The sequence below is a fragment of the Nicotiana tabacum genome, chromosome 2, assembly GCF_000715075.1.
Source record: "Nicotiana tabacum cultivar K326 chromosome 2, ASM71507v2, whole genome shotgun sequence".
NCBI lineage: Eukaryota > Viridiplantae > Streptophyta > Magnoliopsida > Solanales > Solanaceae > Nicotiana > Nicotiana tabacum.
In genome coordinates this window covers 81,299,372-81,317,885 of record NC_134081.1, presented here as the reverse complement: position 1 = coordinate 81,317,885, position 18,514 = coordinate 81,299,372, and the positions used below count along the sequence as shown (strand labels likewise).

At 37.3% G+C, this 18,514-nt stretch overlaps 1 protein-coding gene and 1 long non-coding RNA gene across 3 annotated transcripts; one reads left to right on the top strand and one right to left on the bottom strand.

Annotated features, from left to right (window-relative positions):
* Positions 1 to 604: 604 nt before the first annotated feature.
* On the bottom strand, positions 605 to 2,686 carry LOC107777815 (uncharacterized). Of its 2 annotated transcripts, XR_001646269.2 has the most exons (4): positions 2,372 to 2,686; positions 1,076 to 1,195; positions 914 to 961; positions 605 to 832 (listed from the first exon to the last, which is right to left on the bottom strand). It is a non-coding gene; the product is annotated as an uncharacterized LOC107777815 (long non-coding RNA). The 2 variants fall into 2 exon arrangements; XR_001646268.2 differs by lacking the exon at positions 914 to 961 and having other exon boundaries at positions 2,372 to 2,685.
* A 13,714-nt stretch (positions 2,687 to 16,400) lies between these two features.
* Positions 16,401 to 17,438, top strand: LOC107777820 (2S sulfur-rich seed storage protein 2-like). The gene is made up of 2 exons (XM_016597967.2): positions 16,401 to 16,743; positions 17,065 to 17,438. Exons 1-2 carry the CDS (start codon positions 16,580 to 16,582, stop codon positions 17,327 to 17,329), a joined length of 429 nt encoding a protein of 142 aa, XP_016453453.1. The 5' UTR covers positions 16,401 to 16,579; the 3' UTR covers positions 17,330 to 17,438.
* Positions 17,439 to 18,514: the final 1,076 nt, after the last annotated feature.

Here is an 18,514-nt window from a genome sequence, read left to right as displayed (position 1 = left end):
GCAAGGCATTTTGCAAGCAATTCTTATGTGATTCAAGTGTGTGAACCTGAAGTTACATGAACCAGATAGAAAAACCAGTTTCAAGTATCTGTCTTTTATTCTAGTTTCATTGTAGTAGGGCTTTTGAATTGTACCTTTCAGCTTTATCTAGAAGTAATTGTACTAGGTACTCTGAGTGTTGTATTCAAGTTAGAGTTAACTTGAAGTTGTCCACTACAAGAAATACGACATATGACGATATTTTATAACTGTCGGCGTAAGTCACATAAGTGTCACAAAATCACTTACCGACATTTATTTTACATTTAAATGAAATGTCGGAAATTTCAATGTTGTTTTTATTCCCGACATTTAAATTAATGTCATCAAATAATTTGTGACATTTAGTTATGATATTATCAAATGTCAATAATTTGAGTTCTTAACCTATCTTGTTTGCGACATATATATAAATGTCGGAATTTTCTTAACCTATCATGTTTGCGACATATATATAAATGTCGTTAATTATTTTTATAGTTTTTGACTTTTAATATGAATGTGAAAATAATTATTAGTCATGGCTAAATATTAAAAGAAAATAATTAATTAACAATAATGTATTCAAAGTAACATCGACGCTCATTCCAATACTTTAATTCCCAGTACAGTACAAACAATTTGAATCAAACACATAGTTACTTCAACATTCAATCACATAAATTTTCCCTTGAAAGTTCCCAAAACAATCATCGTCGGTCATAGTTTTAGCTTTAGTGTTCATGTTTTCCTCAAGTCCAGGATTCCTCTGAATTATTTGCCCTCACATTCCTCTAAACTCTTCTTCCAAGAACTAAAATTGAAAAAGAAAAGAACCATTACTAAACTGATTTACGAAAACTATTAAGTAGCAAAAAGAACAATGCGATTGTACATCATATAATTTCTTGAAGAAATACAGGAGTCATGCGACTACTACTATCTGCAAGAAAACATAAAGCCATATTCAATAGTAGAAGCTTAAGAGAACTAAATCAATTTGGCATCATTAGCTTATGGAAAAGATCATTCCACTAATAGAGATGGAGTTACATACAACTGTAGGAAGTATTTCACAAATGATGTACCGTTCTCATCCAGCCGTTAGGTGAACATCTTTTGTAATCTTTTCCTAAATGCCATATTTCATTGTCCCGAGAATGGTGGATAATACTTTCTATAAGCAAAATCAAAGAGAAATAACATAAAAAATATTATTCTCCAGTCTTAAGGTATCATATGTAGAAAGAAACGATATCAAGATCACCTTGACAAAATAGAATTTTTAATCAACTTGAGGCAAATAATAATAATTTTGCAGAAAGCTCAAGATATTTGAACCCGAAACTCCTAACAGTGCAGAAAAGGAACTAGCAATCACTAGTATCATTGTACAGGCTTACTAATTCCTTCTCTACTCCTGAATTCAACAGAATGATTGATCAATTTCAGTCCTAACATCAATGCCAATGTTCCTTATCCAACATAAATTGTTAATAAAGCTGATATTCACAAGATACCCTACACCATCCACAATCTAAATCATCAAACACATAATCGTAATGGTCATTTACCTTCCCTTCATAAACAAGTATCTACAAGCTTCTTTTCCATTCAACCATCACAAACAAGATTCTTTTCCAATCTAATTTACCGTGCTGTTTGGATTAGAGTCGCCATCAAGCACAACCACAATAATTCTAACACAAGACAAGTTACTATATAATATCCTTCTGTTGGAACCAACATCACATGATTCAGCAGCGAATAAGGTTCAACACATTAAAAAAGTCTTAACATGTCAAAAATACCAAGATCAAGATTAAACTAGTAATCTATATCTTATCAGACATTTCATATCAATTTAATATTCAGTTGTTTTCTCTTTTATAGGAAAACAATACAGAGTGCCATTTCATTGGCTCAATATAGAATAGTTTGTCAGTAACAAATACTAATCAAACAAACTATCTAGTTGAAGCAAAAACAGTCCTATAATTTAATTCATTACCTTTTACGTCGTTTGATAAATGTCGTATGTACTAGTAAATGGATTCAAGGTTTTATAGCAGTAAGAACGATGAACAACCAAATAATGTTAATAATCTCATCACTACCATTACAAAATCAGTTCAACATGAAAAGATGAATCAAAGGAAGTGCAAACTTTAATCTCATGTTAATAAAACAAAGCCAGCCCATTAAATTTTATTTAATCCTCTAAGGCATTTGCTCAAACAGCTGATATGAACAGAATACGACGGAAATAAAAGAAAAGGTAGCAAAAATTTTAAAGGCAGTTAACCAGAAATTCAATCCAGTGAACAACAGATTAGAACAGAAAAATACTTACCAAAATCTTAATATCTTCAACCAGATGTTTGAGAATTACAGAGAATAGATTAAATATGGCAGTCGATTGTGTGTAAAAGGAGGCCTAAATTTTGGTGACCTTCTATCATGTTTATCTTTCTAAGACAATCTAACACCCATGTAGTTTCCCCTTTCAATTCTCCACACCACATGGCGACCTCGACGGTTTAGTGAACATAAAATGGGGGACGCCTAATTGGGGTTGAGGAAAGGGGAGAGATTGGTAGGGTTCTTAGAGAAGACAGTCTTCGTAATAGTGTTTAGTTCTGGATTAAACATTATAAAGTTAGAAAATTTCCTTCATTAACAGTAAATGTCAGTAAATTTCGACTAATATTGTGACGCTTCACTACAAAAGTCTCAATAGTTTTGTCATTTATTATTAAATGTCACTTATTTATGTCGTTTCTTAAAAAATATCAAAGAATTAGTTTTTTTGCGATATTTATTATATATGTCGCTAAATAAATATCGTCGTAGCTATAATTTCTTGTAGTGGTCACACCAGTTAGAGGCTGGTTACCACAAAGGGTTGGAGGTAATCCTTAGGTTTACAAAGAGTTTTGTAAATGTTATTTTTGGTTCAGTGATTTAGTGAAGTGTTGGGAAAAATCCTACTGGTAGTAGGTCGTAGTTTTTTCACCTTTTGAGCCAGGTGCTTTTCACGTAAAAATACTGGTGTTCTTTGCTTTCCGCATTTATTATTCCGCAATAGTAGTATAAGGAACACATAGAAGAATCAAGTCCTTCTATAATCTGTGCACGCGAAAAATTAGACACCACACAAATCACCCCCATCTTGTGTGGTATTGAAGTATAAAATATCAATTGGTATTATAGCGGGTTATCCTTGAAGATGCTAATACCTTAGGTGAAGATCAAGATGAGTGCACCACCTGAAAATTAGGAAGGACAATCCACAGCTAGGCCACCACTCTTTAATGGCCAGTACAACTCTTGGTAGAAGAACAGAATGAGAGATCACATTCAAGGAGAGGAATATGAGATATGAAACATTGTCACTGATGGTCCACTGGCTACATTGAAGAAAAATACTGAAGGAGTAAATGTGCCAAAGACAAGAGTAGATTGCATTGCTGAGAACTTGAAGAAGTGGAAGAAGGATGCTAAAGCCAAGAAATGGCTTGTGTGTGGACTTGGTCCAGATGAGTAAAGCGGAATCCAAGGTTGTGCCACTACTAAGCAAATTTGAGACACATTGCAGGTGGCTCACGAAAGAACAACTCAGGTGAAGAGATCTAGAGGAACTCTACTGTACTCTCAGTATGAGAACTTTGCTATGAAGGATGGAGAAACCATTCAAGAGATGTACACAAGATTTACTACACTAACAAATGAACTAAAATCTCTTGGAAGGATTATTCCTGAAGAAGAGAGGGTTGAGAAGATACTTACTAGGATCTTGCCAATCACTTGGGAAAGAAAGATCACTGTCATCCAAGAGTCAAAGAACATTGCTACTCTCCCACTAGATGAATTTATTGGAAATCTCACTGCCTATGAACTTAGGAGACAAACCATAAAGATGGATGTACCTAAGAAGGAAAGAAGCTTGATACTCAGAAACACTGAAGGTTCTGATCTGGAAGATGATGAAATGGCTATGATCACCAAAGACTTTAAGAAGTACCTGAGGAGAAGAAATGGTTCATCAAGAAGTGGAAGCTACAGCAAGGCAAAAGCACCGGAGAAGCAAACCAATGATGGCTGCTACAAGTGTGAAAAGCATGATCATCACATCAAAAACTCTCCTTTGTGGGAAATTGAATGGAATAAGGAAAGAGCTGAACAAAGGAACATGTTCAACCCAAGAAAAGCAACAACAAAGAATCGCTTCTTGGGGAGAAAGCTCAGATGAAATCTCAGATGATGATGATGAGGATGAATGAGCACTTATGGCCATTGGAGAATTTGATAAAAAAACTGAGGTAAGTGTCCTTCATCTCAAAGACAAGATTAATTTTTTTCTAAATAAAGGTTATCAAGGTTACTACTAGATATAATTGATGAATCTGAGGATATAAATAACGAAAAGGAACATCTGTCTAAAGAATGTGTAATTTTAAAGGCTAAGTGCAAAAACCTGAAACTTAGAGTTAGTGAAACTGTAAGTGAAAATACTGTATTGAAGAACCAGGTTCATGCACTTGACTCGACTTTCCTAGAGCTTAGATCTGAAAATCTAAAATTGAAACTAGGAATAGGCAAAAAGACAGTTGATCACACACAACTCACTTTAGAAGAAAATATAGAAAAAATAACAGATGAGTTGTACAAGAGAGATGAACAGGTAAGAATCCTAAAGGAGTATCTGAGCTAGGTCAAGCATAAGATAGACAGAACTTATAAATGGAATAGGTCCTCTGATATACTTTCATGGCTATAAGAACACCATAGCAGCAACAGAAGTAGACTTGGCTTTGGGAACCCTACACCTAAGTGTGATCCCAAAAGCAAGTATCTTACACTTCTTGTGAACAAGATTTGCACACATTGTGTAACATTGGTCACTATAAAAGTGAATGTACTGCAAAATAATAGCAAGTCAAAAGAACAAAGATTTTGTTTAAGGGAAAAATAGGCTGCCAAATTAGGCTAAAAAGAATTTGATTCATCCTTTTGCCTATAGAAAGGGACCCACCCTAAGACTAACCCCTGATTTTCTGTTGCATGTCCAAGTGAAGGGGAGCAGCCAAATATGGTATATGGATAGCGGTTGCTCAAAGCATAAGACAGGAAGCAAGAACGAGTTTCTTTCACTTGAGGACCTTAAAGAAGGTAATATCTCCTTTGAAAATAGGAAGAAAGGTGAGATCATTGGGGTTAGAAAGGTAGGTAAGACTGATTCTCACTCTATTGAGAATGTGTCTACTTGATAGATAGACTGAAGTGCATTCTAATAAGTGTATCACAATTGTGTGATAGAGGTAACATGGTAGCATTCACCTCTACAAAATGCTTTGTAATAAATCTTACCACTGACAAGATAGTTTTGCATGGAAAAAGAGTGAACAATATATATGTTGTGGATCTGTCCACACTTTCAGATAATTAACTCACTTGCTTAAGTGTGTTGGATAATGATCCCCTCCTTTGGCACAAGAGACTTGGACATACCAGTCTAAGTCAACTCAATAAACTAGTCTCTAAGGACTTGGTGATAGGGCTTCCTAACATTAAGTTTAAGGAAGATAAAGTTTGTGAAGCTTGTGCAAGGGGGAAGCAGGTAAGATCCTCTTTCAAAAGTAAGAAAATGGTAAGCACCACCAGGACGATGGAACTGGTCCATATGGATTTTTGTGGACCTATGAGAACAAGAGCAGAGATGGTAAGAGATATGTTATGGTGCTTGTTGATTATTACTCTAGGTTCTCTTGGACATTATTTTTAACATTTAAAGATGAAGCATTTGACATGTTCACTTCTTTTGTTAGAAAAACTCATAAATAACTAGGTAATCAACTTGCATCAATTAGGTCTGATCATAGTACTGAATTTGAGAATGCTAAATTTGCTGAATTTTGTGATGAGCATGGAATAAATCATAATTTTTCTGCTCCTATGACTCCACAACAAAATGGAGTAGTTGAAAGAAAGAATAGGACATTGGAAGAAATGGCTAGGACTATGCTTCTATCTAGTAAACTGCCCCATAGTTTCTGGACAAAAGCTGTGAACACCGCATGCTACATTATAAATAGGTGCATGACTAGACCTCTTATTGAGCAGACTCCCTATGAGTTACTTAAAGGTAGAAAGCCAAATATATCCCATCTTAGGGTATTTGGATGAAAGTTCTTTGTGCACAATAATGGTAAAGACTCTCTAGGTAAGTTTGATCCCATAAGTGATGAGGGGGTATTCTTAGGATATTCTTCACATAGTAAAGCTTATAAAATTTATAACAAAAGAACTATTTGTGTAGAAGAAACTGTACATGTGGTTTTTGACAAAACTAACATTCTTTCTGAGAGACAGGAACATGATGATGGAGCAATTGGGCTGGTAAGAAACTCAAATGAAACTACAGCCCAGACTGAAGTTGCACCAGAGGAAGGAACAAGTGATAGAACAGGTCCTTCCACCCAGGGCAACCTGACAGGGGGAACTGAACAAAGAGAAACTGATCCTCAAACCTCGAGGGAACCTGTCCTTGAACTTGTTCCTCAGCAACAAAACATTGAAGGAACATATAGGGGAAACCAACTAGTTGTGAAACCTTACAAGTATCAAAGTTCTCATCCCATTGAGAATATAATTACCGATCCAACCTCTGGAATCAAAACCAGATCTTCTTTAAAGAATCTTTATGCTTTTGATACTTTTTTATCTCTTATTGAACCTAAAAATATTACTGAGGCTTTGCAGGATGCAGACTGGGTGAATGCAATGCAAGATGTACTCAACTAATTTGAAAGAAGTCAAGTTTGGCATCTGGTACCAAGACCTAAGGACAGATCAGTAATTGACACAAAATGGGCCTTCAAAACAAACTTACGAAGATAGAACAATTACAAGGAAAAAGGCAAGAGTGATGGTTCAAAGATATATTCAAGAGGAGGGCATAGACTATGATGAAACTTTTGCTCTAGTTGCTAGATTGGAAGCAATTAGACTCCTTAAAGCCTTTGTTGCCTACATGGAATTCACTCTCCATCAGATAAATGTTAAGAGTGTCTTCCTCAATGGCTATCTAAAGGAAGAAGTGTTTGTCAAGCAACCTTTAGTCTTTGAAAGCAACGAAAAAGTTGAGCATGGCTACAAGAGAGGTAAAATTCCTGGTTGAGGCACTCTATGGGCTCAAGCAGGCTCCAAGAGCATGGTATGAAAGACTATCAAAATTCCTGGTTGAGCATGGCTACAAGAGAGGTAAAATTGATAATACTTTATTCTTGAAAGAAAAAGTTAAAGATATCTTGGTAGTTCAGATATATGTTGTTGATATAATCTTTGGAGCAACTACTGATAAGTTAAGTAAAGAATTTGCTAAGCTAATAGGGAGTGAATTTGAAATAAGTATAATGGGTGAGCTTAATTTCTTCTTAGGCTTACAAATTAAATAAAATTCAAATAAAACTATGATCCATCAGCAGAAGTATGTAAAAGAGTTGCATAAAAGGTTTTAAATGGGATTCCAAAAAAATTGACACTCTTATAGCAACAACTACAAAATTGGATGTAGATGAACCTGGTTCATATGTTAATTAGAAGTTGTATAGGGGAATGATTGGATCTTTGTTATATCTCACTGCTAGCAGACTTGACATTGTTTTCACTGTAGGCCGATGTGCTAGATTTGAGGCAAATCTAAAGGAGTCTCACCTGACTGTTGTCAAGAGGATCTTGAGATACCTAAAAGGCACCACTGAACTTTGTCTATGGTATCCAAAAGGTAGTAATTTTAACTTAGTGGGATATGTTAATATTGATTATGCAGGTTTTCTTGTGGATAGAAAAAGTACCTCAGGTATGGCACATTTTCTTGGCTCATGTCTTGTGTCTTGGGCTACCAAAAAGCAAAATCATGTGTCCTTATCTACTGTTGAAGCTGAGTATGTTATTGCTGCCTCATATTGTGCTCAATTGTTGTAGATCAAACAGCAATTAATAGACTTTGGAATTGATGTAGGTTGTATCTCCATCTTTTGTGATAACACTAGTGCAATTAGTATGACCAAGAACTCGGTTCATCACAAAAGAAATAAGCACATAGATGTTAGGCACCACTTTTTGAGGGACAACTATGAAAAGGGTTTGATCACTATGAAATTTTGTTCTACTGACAAGCAAATAGCTGACATCCTCACAAAAGCTCTAAGTAGAGATCACTTTGAAAGGAACAGGTTAGAATTAGGGATGATTAAGATCACCTAAAAGGAACCAATTCTAACTCAAAAATATTAGAAAATTTGTGAATTTTGTACATAATTAGATTAGATTTTACTCAGTCTCATACTTTCACTAGTATACTCTTGTGCCATGTGCTAAAATATCTCATTAATCTCTAATGATATTATCTTTATTTTCTTGGAAAATTTAGATTTACACAAGAGATTTCTCAGTGAAGAACCTGGTTCATCAAGATTATATGGTACGTACTCTCCACTCTGTATATTTTGAAATAATTATATTTGGGTTATGATCAAAAGTAGCATCTCATTTAATCCTAACCTTCCTTGAGCTTATCCGTTACAAAATGAACCAGTTTCACCCAAAGAGAGTCCCAAAATGCAATAAGTGCCTAGATTCTAAGGAGAGTCCTCAACATATTTTCAAACTGACTCCCAATTTGATTAGACTTCTGAGCTTCTGAAAAAGTTTTCGTTACCCAATTAAATTCTCCCTCTTCATATTGATTTGGCCTTAGCTGTTTCTTCACCTCTAAATTTTCAGTCGCCAAATATTTCTCTCTATCTTCTCTCACCTTCTAAACACACACATACTCATCTTCTCTCATCCTCTAACCATCAATGGCTAACATCTCTGAAAATCCCTCATCACCACCCAAAGAATCCACACCCACACCTTCAACCATACCTATATCTAAGAAAGGAATATTCAAGATGCTTGCTGGCAAAGTAGTCGCTGGAGGAGAACAAATCAAGAAAATTAATGAGCAATTGAGGGTAAGTCAGGAAGATAAACCCCAAAAATTTGAAGATTCCTTCATGTCTGCAAGTGAAGGGGAAGAAATTATTTTATTTGAAATAGAGCAGGTAACATCTGGTCCAAAAATTACATTTGAGACAATCTCTGAGGTTGATGAAAATCTAGAAAATAGGTTTGTTTTGGTAAGAACTATGAGTGGGGTTGAAACAACTGAATCTGAAAAATGGGGTGTTAAAATAAAAAGAAAAAATAAAACGAGAGTGAGGGTGCTCAAGGTGATGTTAGGGGAATGGGAAAAGGAATGGCTGAATCTTTACCCACTCATGTTGGTTTGATTGAAGAAACAGGAATTATGGTAGTGTGGAGTGAGGAATCTACTGGAGAGGAAGAAAGTTTGAGAGGAAAAGGGGGTAGTGGGTCTGGAGAAGTTGCTGAAGGGTTGGTTAGGTTGGGGAAGAATGTTCAAGAACTTATTCCATCAGTACAGGAACCCATCAAAGACCTACTGAAGCGCGTGTCTGACAGCTATAATCCAAAAAGGAAGAAGAGTTCAGGAGTTAAAATCCCTAAAACTGCTAGGGCAAACAAAAAGAGAAAGGATGCCTCATCTATCCCTGTAGAGACTTCTCCCACAAGAGGAAGAGCTACAAGGAATCAGAAAAAGCAGAGTGAGGCTGAACTTGAGAAGGCCTTAAAAGAAAGTAAAAGAAAAGTTGCTGCAAAGGGAAAGAAGAAAGTGAGTGATCCTGTTGAGGCAATTAAAATTGAGGAGATGGACTTGGTCCTTCATGATGAAGAAGAGGCAGAAAAGGTGGAGGTTGTGACTCTAAAGGTAAAGAAAATAAAGACTTCCAAAAAGAAGTCTACTTCGAAGACAAAGTTTGCAAAACCTTCTACCTTGACAAAAAGAATCAGGTCTGCCATGAAGTATAGAAAAGTGAAAGTAGTGGAGGAAGAAGAGAGTGAAGAAGAAGAAGATGAATTTGATGAAGAGTGGGACAAGATGGTTAAGTTTGGGAATAGAACCATCTTAAAAGGTAGACTCCTTAGGGACTTTGAGGAAGAAGGCATGATGATACTACTAGAAAAACTACAACTGTAGGGTTGGAAGGCCATGGTTCTTCAGATGGATGGAAAGCTTGCCAGAACTGAGATTGTAGAGTTCATGGCAAATTGTGAGATAAAATATGGAAGAATCACCAGTGTGGTACAGGGGGTGACTGTGAGATTTGATGACAAGGAATTGAGAGAAATTATAGGAGTACCTGCTGAAGGGTACAATGACTACAAAAAGTTAAAATGGCCAAGCCTAGAAAACCTCCCCACCTCACTTGTCATTACAAGGAAGTTTGGTGACAATGAAGAAGAGCTTCAGTCCAAGGTTGTATACAAATTTGAGATGAAGTCACCCCACAAATTGTTGTTTGAATTTGTTAACAAGGTTGTGTTGGCCAGGCAGGAAAGAAGGCACATTGTCACATTCATGGACCTGGTCCTTATGGAATGCCTGAATAGTGGGAGGCAGATCAATTGGACTGGGTTTATCATTTAGGTTCCTTGATAGGGTTCTAAATTACACCAAAACTCATGACATACCCTATGGTTTTATTCTCACCACTGTACTGGATCACTTCAAGGTTCCTTTCAAGAAATGAGATGTTAGTACAAGCAAGGATCATTTTGGAGCAAACACCTTGACTGCTTGTGACTATGAAGTCTATGTTGTTGCTAAAGAACCTAGTTCATCCAAGAAGGTGCATGTAAACAGCAAAGTAAGAGCCTTGGTGCAAGAGAGTGGGGCTAAGGGTGCTGAGATAAGAGGCTGAAGAAGAGGCTGGCTGAAGTAGAAACTGAGAGGGATGCTCTCAGGGATGATCTTGCAAAGGAGAAGGAGAAGAATGAAGGCATTATTCATGATATGTTAAGGCTACTTCAAGCCAGAAACTAAGAACATGGTCCTTCCCAGCCTTGAAATCTTTCTAGCCTAGTTAGACAAACCAGTGACCCGGATGGGATTTCTTTTTTTGTTCATGTTGCTCATGATCCAATATCTTTATTTTTCTTTATGCTTTGTGGATGACTAGTATCAATGTTAATCAACTATTTTTGTGCTCTAACTGTTTGATGATGCTTCTTAGATAGCTAATATCATTAGATTGATATATGATGCTTGACTCCATGATTGCCTTTGAAGTAGCCACAGTGGTCATGAGTAATATCTATTAAAATCTGGTTATCTAATATAATTATGCAACTTTTCGATGATGACAAAAGGGGAAAAATAGGTTGTACTTTTTACTTTGGACCTTGATGTTTATAACATAATGAACCTGGTCCTTGATGATTTGTGACTTTAAAAAGGAAAGTGTTCTAACATTGTGTTGATATTGAGCTAAGTTAAAATAGGGCTTATGCTTATGAAAAGCACAACGTTTGTCATCATCAAAAAGGAGGAATGTGTTGGCCTAATTGAAGTTTGTTTTGATGATTGACAAAGGAACTCAAGCATGAACTAGGTCCATACATAGTGTATACAAACACGGGTAGATTCGAGCACAAGGCATGCACGTAAAAGAGATAAACTTAAGTGGTTATATCTGATATCTCCTGAACGAAAAGGTTGCATAAATGATAAGGAGAAGGACTCCTTACTCGAAGAAAACTCTATCCTAGATAAGAGAGGAGTTAGAAGTTGAAGATAACTAGAACTCTTCCACCATGAAAGAGTATAGCATTAGAACTCTAGTTATTTCCTATTCTACTAAATCTATATATTGCAGGATGTTCTTATTTTACAGGTACGCACAAATGCTGATGTTAAACGTGAGTTGAGAGCAAAATAGCTAGGTATTTTGTAAGCAATTCTTGTGTGATTCAAATGTGCGAACCTGAAACTACATGAACCAGATAGAAGAACCAGTTCCAAATGTCTGTCTTTTATTCTAGTTTCATTGTAGTAGGGCTTTTGAGTTATACCTTTCAGCTTTATCTAGAAGTAATTGTACTAGGAACTCTGAGTGTTGTATTCAAGTTAGAGTTAACTTGAAGTTATCGCAACAGCTAGAGGTTGGTTTCCACAAAGGATTAGAGGTAATCCTTAGGTTTACAAAGAGTTTTGTAAATGTTGTTTTTCGCTTAGTGATTTAGTCGTAGTTTTTTCACCTTTTGAGCCAGGTGTTTTCCACGTAAAAATACTTGTGTTCTTTACTTTCCGCATTTATTATTCCGCAATAGTAGTATAAGAAATACATAGAAGAACCAGATCCCTCTATAATCTGTGCACGCAAAAAATTGGACACTACACAAATTCTCTCCCCCCCCCCATGTGGAATTGAAGTAAAACATCAAAGAAGATCAATCAACAAGCAAAAAAAGAAATCAAGATATCAATCAACGAGCAATAAAAAGAAGAAGATCAGTCAACCTTAAAGTAAGAGGCCTCAAGGATATTCAAGAAACAAAAAGGATAAAAATTAGCATCATTCAAGATTCGAGAGAATCAAGCCCAACAAAGAGGATTACAAACGCAAGGAAGCAAAAGGACAAAGTTCAGCACAAATCAGAATCAGAATACAATGTTACTAAAAAGGAATATACTGAAGAAGAAGAAGAAGAAAGCATTTATGAATCCAGTCACACTTTAAGATTTGGATTCAGAGGTAACCCTTGGTTCACGCTCTTGAATTAAAATTTGCCTAAAAAACTTTATAAAGTGAATCGAGTTTCAAGCCAAGAAGTTTGGATTTTGAGCAATGGTCAAATGCCAATGCCTACTTAAAGAGATACAATTGACGAAGAAGAGTACGCAACTTCATTACAGAGTTTTCAATCTTTCAATATTTCAACCTCCTTGATTTTGGCACGTAAGCCAGCCTCCAAGTTGTTAACTTGTTCCATGCAAGCAGACTCACGCTCGGCAGCAGCAGTCATAACATCATGAAGCTTAACCCTGCCTTTGCTTCCTTGAGGTTCTCATGTAGTTAGGCAGCTTCTTGACTATGAGTCATCCTGTCTTGCTCGGACTGCTGTAGTCGGGCCTCGAGCTTATCCATTTGAGCGACTTTGGCCTCCAACACCGGGAGGTGCTCAGTGAGTTGATTCCTCTCAGTCAAAAGTTGATCTTGTTCTAAAGCAAGCTCTTGTTTGTCCAGAATCAACCTTTACAGGCCCTCAGAGGAAAGAATGTTGGCTTGAAGAAGGGAAAAAACCAAGACTATTACTTCGAAACAAAAATTGAAAGAAGGTGGAAAAAGTGAGATTGTTACCTGTGCCGAGCAATGCATGTTGTAATTTTTTAGGCACTCCCCCGAAAGGGATTATGTCTTCTTCCCGTCTTTCACTGAAGCCAGCGGCTTCAAGTAATTGGCACCGGCTTGGAGAGAATATGACACTCTTTCGAAATTGAAAGATTGGCAATTCGCCTTCCACGAGGATCTTGGGAAGGTGTCGAGTAATGTTTTCCCAAGTTCCCATAGTTGGGAGATTACGGAGGAGTAGTATTCTCTACTTGTTTGGCTAATTCCAGTGAAGGAGAAGTATTTGGTGCTAGTGGATAAGGGGCAGCTGGTGTTCATGGATAAGGAGCTGTTGGTGTAGATAGCAAAGAAGCAGCTGGTACAGAGAGGACGATAGTTGTGACTGGTTCAGCAATCAGTGACAGAGGAAGTTCAGGGGCCGAAATCCTCATACCGGCCATCGGTAGAGATCGGGAAGCGGGAGTCAGCATTCTCAACCAAACTCATTTCGCCCCAGAGTGCCTGAACTTCCTATGACGATAGATTTTGAAGCTCTACCGGCTAAGCACCTGGTTGAGCTGATGAAGACCTTTTTGTTCTTTGAAGAGGAGCTCCTTCATCATTAGCCTCTTCCTCATCATCAATATCCACTGTAACCGGTTCAATTGATGATCTTCTCACTCTCTTCTCCTGAGCCCCAGTCGAGGAGGTTTGCTTCCTCTTTGTTTTTTTGATTTTAGACTGGGGACTCCGAGAGGATGCATCCTCACTGGAGGCTCAAGCAGATCCATGATCCCTGCTCCGGTAAAGGGCATTTTACAATACCCGCTTGGCTTCCTCGGGATCATCGAGATCATCAACGTCGGGGCATACAACAGAACCCCTCGGAAACCCTATGCATGCAAAAATAAAGTTATTAAATTGTTCTTGAGAAGTTTACACATATAAGATTGAAAGAAAGAAGAATTTTTCTTACCGTTGTTCTTGGCTCTCCACCTGTATTTGGGAGCCATTTTCTTTCCATCGTCGGGTTTACGGAGTAGTGATATCCAATATTTTTTAGACCCATTGGGCCATTCCTTAAACTCACGATAGTTGGAACGAAGAAAATAAAATGTCAGTTAAGGAGAAAGTTTTTGCATGAAGAAAAAAAAACAAATATATGAAGACTTACGGAAAAAGGTTCTATGATTCGGGAACAACTGGCATTGTGGCAGGGATGATGTTCCTAGTAGCAATGACGATGAACTATTCTATCCACCCACGGTCGTTGTCATCATCAACATTGGTGTGAAAGGTGTGGTGACCATGTTTGTTGAGTTTTAGCACATCCCCGCAAAAGAATTTGAGGGAATAAGGGTTCATCATTTGCGCAAGAGTTAGGATTTTTTCGGTCTCAGAGCACAACTGGTGGAGGCAAGCCAACGTACGACATATAGATGGGCCTATTTGTGCTAAGCAAATCTGGTAACGATGGCAAAATTTCAAAATTATTGGGTCAAGTCCTTCACCTGACCCCAAGGTAAAGGGACTCAAAGTGAAGGGGTATGTATAAACATACATGAACCCCGCTCTGGAGTAGGTAACTCGTTATACCCCATTTGGGGCGAAGATTTCAATATTATTGCAGTTACAGTCCTCCTTCACAATAAGGATGCTTGAAGGACGGATGGAGGAAGGGTACCTACGAACATGCCAAAACCTCCCACTTGTGAGATCTGTAGGTGCTTTTTGCTCCTGGAGATCAGACGAGGTGCTAAGGTAAAGTGGAATGATGGTGTTCACGGTTGGAGGTTCAGACTCAACGTCACCTCTTTGGTTTTTTTTTTGGCCTCCACCGAAGGGAAGACTAGTGTATTCAGAGATAGCAGTGTAAGAAGATATGGTGGTAAAAGATCAGTGAAGAATTTCTTACCGAGAAAGTTGAGTGTTGTAGAGAAGTTCTAAGGAAATTTAGAGAAGGAGAAAGAGTTGTGAAAATAGTAAAAGTAAAGAGTAAAAATATTGAGTAGTGGACAAGTTATAGACGGCAAAAATTGTGGCCATGATTACCTCAAAAACCGACAAAAATACTTGATGAATCACGGACCAACACGTGTTCGGGTTATTAAATGCGAGAAGATGTGTGTCCTTTCGAATGTCAGAGACCATTCAAGAAATTTCCCACCAATAAAAGGAATTCTTACCTACTTCCCAGTAACACTAAGTTGCGTCACCGAAAATTAGAGGGACTATCTGTATGGGGTAACTGGTTGATGACAACTGGGCGAATGACGGTGTGACATGCGGAATTGATGACAGGTGGGGATGTGAGCAAAGATTTGCAGCATTATCATCGGGTAACATTCATTGGACAACTGTTATAAAGAATATTTGCATTTAAAGCCAGTCGTTATGCACCCATCAATGACGATCTTATTCTCATTCAAGAGTAGCTTGATTTTAGGACCTTGTCTCCCTAAATAGGGCTATAAATAGCAAGGTTAACAGTCATTGTAGGCACATAAAATATTCTGCACATAAAAGCCATAATCTACTATCTTGTTACGCTCGATTTGAACGGTTTAACAAATGCTTTTACTTTTGTCATCGGAAAGGCGAAATGCTAAGTCAAGCTTGTCATCTCCTTTAATTTCAGTCGTTAATCTTATTTCTGTTCCTATTTATTTATCGTTTTTGGATCAAATCGATTTGTTTGTCTATAAACCACACTATAAATTTAACTGTACCGTTTTACGAATAAACACTTTTATAAAAGTTGAAATATTAGATACTCTATTAAATTCACCCAAAATAATAGCAACTTGAAATTCTTCTCTGTATCTAAATGACAAAGAAGTACTTCGTTAGGCTTAAGGAAAATGAGATGTAATAATGATTTTAGGAACAACGAGAGTAAATGTGGATTGCTCAACATGCAATTATCAATCACCAAAATAAATAACTAAATAAATAAACCAGTCATTCAGCCACTGTCCTCGCGGAAGAAGCCAGGAATTATACTTCCACTACTCGCCGCAGAGATATATGCTTCTGCAAAAGATTCAAAATGAGCATATACTTGCAGCCTGCGTCCAAACAAAGTGCTCTTTCAAGCAGCATTTGCATGTATTTACAAACGTGGCAAAGCGTTTCTTTGATGATGCCCACGTCTTACTCTCATGCAAAATGTTTTGATAAGGAAATTTAGCTTTATATCAACACGTACTTGCCATGCAAACCATCTGCTCTGCTATAAATACGCTTAAAATCGAGTACCCATCACAAGCACTAGCAATTCACATCTTCTATCACAAAAAAAGTAAATAAATTATCCCGCTGCCATGGCAAAGCTTTCAGTTGTTGCTGCTCTTCTCTTGTGCTTGTTAGCTGTTGCAAGTGCCAACACCTTCACCGTCACCACCACTGTGACGGAGGACGATATCGAAAATCAGGGGTCGCAAAGGTGCCAAGAGCAGATCCAGAGGCAGAGGCTGAACTACTGCAGGTAAAACATATTTTATACGTACAACAGATCAATTTAGACAGGTAAATAAAAATTTGTGACAGAAAGTAGAGCCTTAAAAGCAACATAGTTCTACACTCAAATTCATTTGCTAATCGAATTAAAACAGTGTACATTTTCCGTAACCTTAAATCATTAATTGCGGGCAGGGACAGATATAGCGTACAAGATCTTATATGCTAAAAACTCACTATATAAGTAATAATTAAGTATACATAATAAATTTCAAACTCATGGGTAAATCAAATGGATTGTGGTAGAATTTCAAATCTATAAATTTTAATTCCACGGGCTCTGATGTAGGATGTACCTTTCAAGAAGCCGTCAATATTATGGCGACGAGCTGAGCATGATGACAGACGACAAAGAGAGCAACCAAGGACAGGAGCATCTCCAGCAGTGCTGCCAGGAATTGAGGAACATGGACACTCAATGCCGCTGCGAGGCACTTAGGAGAATGGTGACACAACAGCGTGGTGGCCGCGGCCAAGACGCTGAGCGCATGTCAGAGAGAGCTCGTTACCTCCCCCGCATGTGCAACATCCAGCCTACTCAGTGCCGCTTCTAATTAAGCTGAACCAACATAGCGTTTAGTATAATAAAACACACCATCGTGTGTGAGCTATCTTAGAGATCTGCTTTGTCTAATTAGTATTTTATGTTTTGGGTGCATGTTATAGAGGGTCCACATATATAAAGGCGGCCATGAATGTGGGAGACTCGTTTAATATAAATAGTGTTGCGGAAGCCTAATGTATATAGTGTGAATGAGTCACAACTACTATACCAAAAATTATGACAACCACTAAATAATAAACAAGATAATAAGACAACAATAAAAGAACACCAGAATTTACGAGATTCGGCCAATTTTGCTTACTTCTTCGGACACAATCAATATTTTATTCCACTCCAATCTTACAAGTGAAATAGTACTAAAGAGAGAAGATACAAATGCCTTAAGAAAATAAAAAAAAATGAGAGGTGTATCTAAATCCTAAACATTAGGCCTCCTTTTATAGGGTGAAATTCCCATTCAAAATTGTCATCCACCGATGTGGGACTTTTGACAATTTTAACAAATTTTCACCTTGGCAAAATTCCACATCTTCAATTTTATCTCAATAACAAATTTTGGTTGTGTCTTCATCTTCAATCTTTAGTGTTCAACAATGTTGATCAAATCCAAACAATGTTGAAACTTGACCGCAGTCACCACTTTTGTCAGCATATCAGCAGGGTTCTCCGTAGTATGAATTTTCTTCACCGTGACTCCACCTTCTTCTATGATTTCTCGTACGAAATGATACCGAACATCAATGTGTTTCGTCCTTGCATGATAAACTTGGTTCTTCGCTAATTGAATAGCACTTTGACTATCACAAAAAATTATAATATTTTTTTGTTCAATACCAAGCTCCTTTAGCAACCCCTGAAGCCAAATTACCTCATTCACAGCCTCTGTAATAGCCATGTACTCTGCCTCTGTTATAGACAAAGCAACTGTTGACTGCAAAGTAGACTTTCAACTAACTAGTGCCTTTGCAAAAGTAAACACATAACCAGTAGTTGACCTTCGTTTGTCCAGATCACCCGCAAAATCTGAGTCACAATATCCAACTACAGACCGATTGCCTTCCTGCTCAAAAACTAACCCAACATCTACAGTACTATGAATATACCGTAGAATCCATTTCACAGCTTGCCAATGCTCCTTTCCTGGATTATGCATATATCTGCTAATAACTCCAAC

Coding starts and splice junctions, on each gene's coding strand:
- LOC107777820 (XM_016597967.2), top strand. CDS start 16,580: ATGGCAAAGCTTTCAGTTGTTGCTGCTCTTCTCTTGTGCTTGTTAGCT. Junction 16,744..17,064: donor CAGAGGCTGAACTACTGCAG/GTAAAACATATT, acceptor GCTCTGATGTAG/GATGTACCTTTCAAGAAGCC.